Raw genomic sequence first — 4,911 nt, 5'->3', positions numbered from 1 at the left:
AAAAATGAATTCTACCGCGTGGCCCAACTCGCGATGCGACTCGGCCCACCATAGCAACCCATGCGCGCACGCCAGCACGGCCCACGCGATGGCCCGTTCCCGCGACAGTGGCCCAACGCGGGAGACCCACGCGCGCGCTGGTGTTTTTGCAAATGAGTCCCCGTTCTTTTTCATATTCGCAAAGTTAACCTGAGCACTATTTGAATGAGTCACTAGCTTCGCATCTAGGACCCTACCTCTATTCGAATTCATGCTTAACAAAGTCCCTGGCCAGAAGAATAGGGCGCGGCCTTGCCGGCCAAACGCCGATGAGCACAGACCTCTTCGACACCCAAAAGCACCCCTATGAGCCTCTATGTGCCATGCGCAACAAATTGAGGTAACAAACACCAAGAATGGTGCATTACGTAGGCGTGGCCACGCGCCGCGGTGGGGTCTGGCCACAGTAGCCCGACGTTGGTGAAACCACCTAACCGTATGCCTCTACTGCTACTCAGTAACCATCTACAGGCTAAGAGTAACCACCTTGAAGCCCTAATTAAATTACTATTATGCCCAACTGGGCTGGCCATAGGAATGGCATCTAAGCCAGCTCGCTGGCGCCTGCCAATGCGCACCGGGCTACCTAGCCACCAATTGGCTCAACCGCCTATCCTAGGAGCAAGAGGGCCTTACCAGCGATGCGTAGGACGGCTTGGATGAGGTCGCGGGGCACGACAAGGTGACTAGCCATGTATGCGGGGTCGCTCTGGTTCTCGGCGAGAGCAGCGACGATGTTCCCAGTGACCCATGGCTCCACCGACGAAACCACTACACGAGCGAGGTCACCAAGTCAATCACTACGTAATGCATAGCCAAATTGAAACAGCGAAGCACCACGCGACGCCCTAGCCGTGTGCTCGCTTCAGCGGCCGTGGCAGACCGCCGTGAGGGGAACACCCTGCCTTACCACACTGTAAGGCCAAACGAATGTCGGTATGACTCCAATCGAAAGCTAACTATCCGAGCTCATAGTGTGTACGATTAATTGGAAAGCTATGGAGTATGCGAGGCCAATTGTAGGGGCGGCGCCTTTGGACTTATGGCGGCCGACGACCGCAAAACTTAAATTGACGCCCATCCCTTGTACCACCACAACAGTGCCGGTTAGGCACGAAGCTGTCCTTCCACTCGACCACCAAACGTGCTCGGTACAAGGAAAAAGGGGGCCAGCGCATTGGTTTGGCTTTGGCTTTGGCTTTGGCGTGGCTCGGTCGGTCGGCGGCCTTCTAGGCAATGTGATGGGAACCTTTGGCGTGGCCTCACGTGCAAATGTGAGAATGAGGCAAGCATGGCAAGCCCACGTGCACGCACAGCCGACGTCAACGGGAGCAGTAGCTGTGCGACAGCGACGGAAGGCGCGCAGTGTGAGCGATGCGATGCGACGGTGAGCAGCAGCCTTAGGCGGACATGATGGGAAGGGGCAAAGTAGGTAGGCCTGCCAGGCCCAGCGTGTGCACGTGCCATGTGCTAGAGCGTGGCAGCAGGAGGCCTTGGACGTCCGCGTAGAGCCAAATGCGCGGTGTGCGCACAGGCGTGACGAGCAGCCGGCGCGGCAACACCGAGAGCCGAGCGGTGACCTCGCCTAGGCGCTGGCATTACTCAACACGTGACTTGCACGCTTTTTAAAGCTGCTACAACAACCAATTTGATTATTCGAAAGCCAAACCAGTCATTCTATCCTCAAGCAGGTGCATAGGGCTATCGAACTAAGCCAAGACACCTCGCCATTTCTTGACCTGATCGTTCTACAAAAATTGCTGAACATGGCTTCGTCAACCCATTTTCAGACTTACACGAAACGACTAAGCTTTAAACGATTTCGCGTCGAATTCCTTTTCCAAGCTACTTGATACACTAGCTAGCGAACCCCGTCTTTGACCACACGTATTTTATCGTCGCCTAGGAAGTTCATACTATGAACTTTATCAAAGTTTCACATAAGCGTTCTATAACATTTTTGTTTGATAAAAATTCACTTAGAATACTAAACGATATAAAGCGACATGAAATGTAGCATTTGTTTCTTGTTTTAGATGAGCATTTCAAGTGCCTTATGTTGATTTATACCCTATATTACACCCATGTACAAACAAGTATGATGCTCATGCAGTGTTTTAGCAAGAACTGTACAATATAACACCGAGGGTGTTACAAATTATGGTGAAGCTGCATCAGTCAAGATGTTTGATGCAAACATCTTGACTTGGCTGCCTTATGATGAGGATGAAGACAATGAACTAGTTCCACCAGTCAAATTTTGGTTTGATTCAGGTTGCTCAGATGAAACAGCTGCTGTAATTTTTAGTTGTATTATCAAACCCTATGTACTGCCAGCCAAATTTCGCCATGGCCGTGGCAAAATGGCTATTGGTTCTTTTATCCTAGATAACCTCCCAACTTATGAATTATATAATCCTTCTTTTATGGCCTATCAATTCGGCCTTGGTCAACTACCTCCTCGGCTATTCTTTAGGAACACTCTGAAGCCTAGAGAAGGTATCAGTGATATGATGGAAGCCTCTAGAGTTTTTGAACTAGGATCAGACCTTCCTTCTCTTTGCTTGCATGAATGGACAAGAGTTACCTTCTTCTCAAATTTGTTTGACTTCTGGTGGCAAGAATGACACTGTCACCTCTTATATAGTCCAATTCATCCTAATTGTTTAGCCCTAGATGGGGAATTTGTTTTTGATAGTGAGGTAATTTACTACTTTTCTTTCAGAATTATTATCTAACAAGTTCTCCTATCAATTCATCTAACAAATTCTTTTGCAGGATACTGAATTTGATCCATCAAGCGTGGACAAAAAAGGGCATCCCATAGAATATTATCCACCATGTCCTGCCTCAAGAATGGGATCAACTGCACCCACTCTGAAAAAGTTGATGAAAACCCCAGCTGCCCCAACAATACTCACATATCAGTCTTCAAAACGCAAGGAAACCCAAGGTGTAACTTAGAAACCACCACTGGGAAGAGACTTCATAGAACAAAATCATCAATCACTTAGGTAACTTGACTTATCTTCTCTCTTAAGACGATATCCAACTTCTAATTCAATCCCTTCCTTGCAGCCATCGGCTATTGCATCTATATCGGCCTTGTGTGCTGAATTGTTGTCCCAGACATGTGAATCGGCGTCCACCAACCTCTCATCGACTAATCCCCCTAACAAGCTGACTACAATTGAAATAATCGATGCTTCTAATAGACCCAAAACAGCATAAGATGAGAACTTCTCTACTTCACTTTCTTATGCTACCAAGGTATCTCCTCAAGCCTTTTAATCTTATGTAATCCTTACTCTTCTCTGATCAGTCTCCTTTATCAGATACCACTTGGGAAAACATCTACACAAGAGCAAAGGTCTACTAATACAATAGTTGAAGATGATCATGTTGATGATGACACCCAAACTGTTGATTCTCTAACTCAACAAACAATCGATGGTAAGAAAATCATGTGCTCATTCTTGTCCTTCTATAACAAACATAAACCGAAAAACTTCTTGATGCTTGCAGACACCAGCTTCAAAAGTCTGGAGCCAATTCAACCAAATGTTGAAAAAGATGTTGGCACATCATCGGCTATTCCTTCTCCTCAGCTAGAGTCTCTTCTAGAAAAGGTACTATGTTCCCCTCACCATTCATCTTATTGTCAACCCATTTGCCATTTCTAATAAGATTCCTTTTGTTCACATATAGGCACTTAATTCTCCAACTCTGAGCTACTCCTTTAACTTTGAAGAATACATAGACAAAAGTGAGATTAGCTCATCAGTCATTTCTTCCCAAGAGACTTTATCAGAGAAGACCAAAAATCGACTAAAAGACATGCTGCCAATGCTCGTGAGAAATATAGCCGATTTGGTCCAGGATGTAGACCCAATGAGAAAAATCTTCTTGGCCATCAAGGATAATTTGACCCCAAATCTTGTTGAGGCCTTGATACCTATATCCAATATCGACGACCAAGCTCCTAAGGTGAAAAAGGCTCAAAGAAATCTAATTGACCATGAAGCTTTGATGGCCAAAAAGAATTCTAACAAACAGAAAGCCAAAAAATTAGCACAACTGATCGACAATTTAAAAAATTCTTCTTCCAAAATTAAACCAGAACTAAATCAACTAAGAGTTAGGCGTGTTGAGCTTGAAAAAGAGCTAGAAAGTGTGAAAGCCATCATCGAACATCATGAATCCAACTTGACTCAGATCCCCAATGCTATCAAACAGAACAAGCAAGAAATACTGACCAAGGTCAGGGAAGGCAAAGCTATTCGCAACAGTCATGAGAGCATTCATGGATCAGCCGAAGAAGATAAACAACAAATTGCAGAAGTTGATACTATTCGGCTGAAAGCACTATGAACAATTCATGATGCTCTTAACTTGTAATTTACATTCTAGTATCTGTAGTACATAAACTTGATGATAACTGTTACTTTTTGGTTCGGCTAGAAGAGTCGATTTGAATTAGCCGATTTTTTATTTCTAACTTTACTATGACTTAACTGAATCTAAAAACAACTTTTATCACAAAACCCTTCGAATTCCTTCTCAGTCATCAACGCCTCATTCCCCTTAGTATTAGTGAAGCAGTGCTTCCCCTTCCATCAATTGGGGTTACTTTCACACGTCCCAAGATATCTACCGCCTCGCCATATTGGCTATAAATACCAGCTAAGGGCTTCAGCCTTGAGCACATCTATATTTGGAACTGCTCTCATTCTCTTGCGTCCTTCAATCTTCACAGACCCTATAGCAGTTTCCTCTTCTCCTCCCCTCAAAATCTAAATCAGCACCCATGGTCGATGAAGATAACCGCGGTAAGCATGCAGCGGAAGATCTCCCAGAGGAGGAGATGTCGGG

At 45.4% G+C, this 4,911-nt stretch overlaps 1 protein-coding gene across 1 annotated transcript; it reads left to right on the top strand.

Moving 5' to 3' along the window:
• The first annotated feature begins 308 nt into the window (after positions 1 to 308).
• LOC136536134 (uncharacterized) lies at positions 309 to 4,410 on the top strand. The gene is made up of 5 exons (XM_066528528.1): positions 309 to 379; positions 2,153 to 2,336; positions 3,375 to 3,492; positions 3,565 to 3,668; positions 3,748 to 4,410. Exons 1-5 carry the CDS (start codon positions 309 to 311, stop codon positions 4,408 to 4,410), a joined length of 1,140 nt encoding a protein of 379 aa, XP_066384625.1.
• The last annotated feature ends 501 nt before the right edge of the window (positions 4,411 to 4,911 follow it).

This window comes from Miscanthus floridulus, chromosome 2 (genome assembly GCF_019320115.1).
Source record: "Miscanthus floridulus cultivar M001 chromosome 2, ASM1932011v1, whole genome shotgun sequence".
In the NCBI taxonomy this organism is placed as follows: domain Eukaryota; kingdom Viridiplantae; phylum Streptophyta; class Magnoliopsida; order Poales; family Poaceae; genus Miscanthus; species Miscanthus floridulus.
The sequence above is the reverse complement of the archived record's forward strand: the minus strand, read 5'-3'. Positions and strand labels throughout refer to the sequence as shown.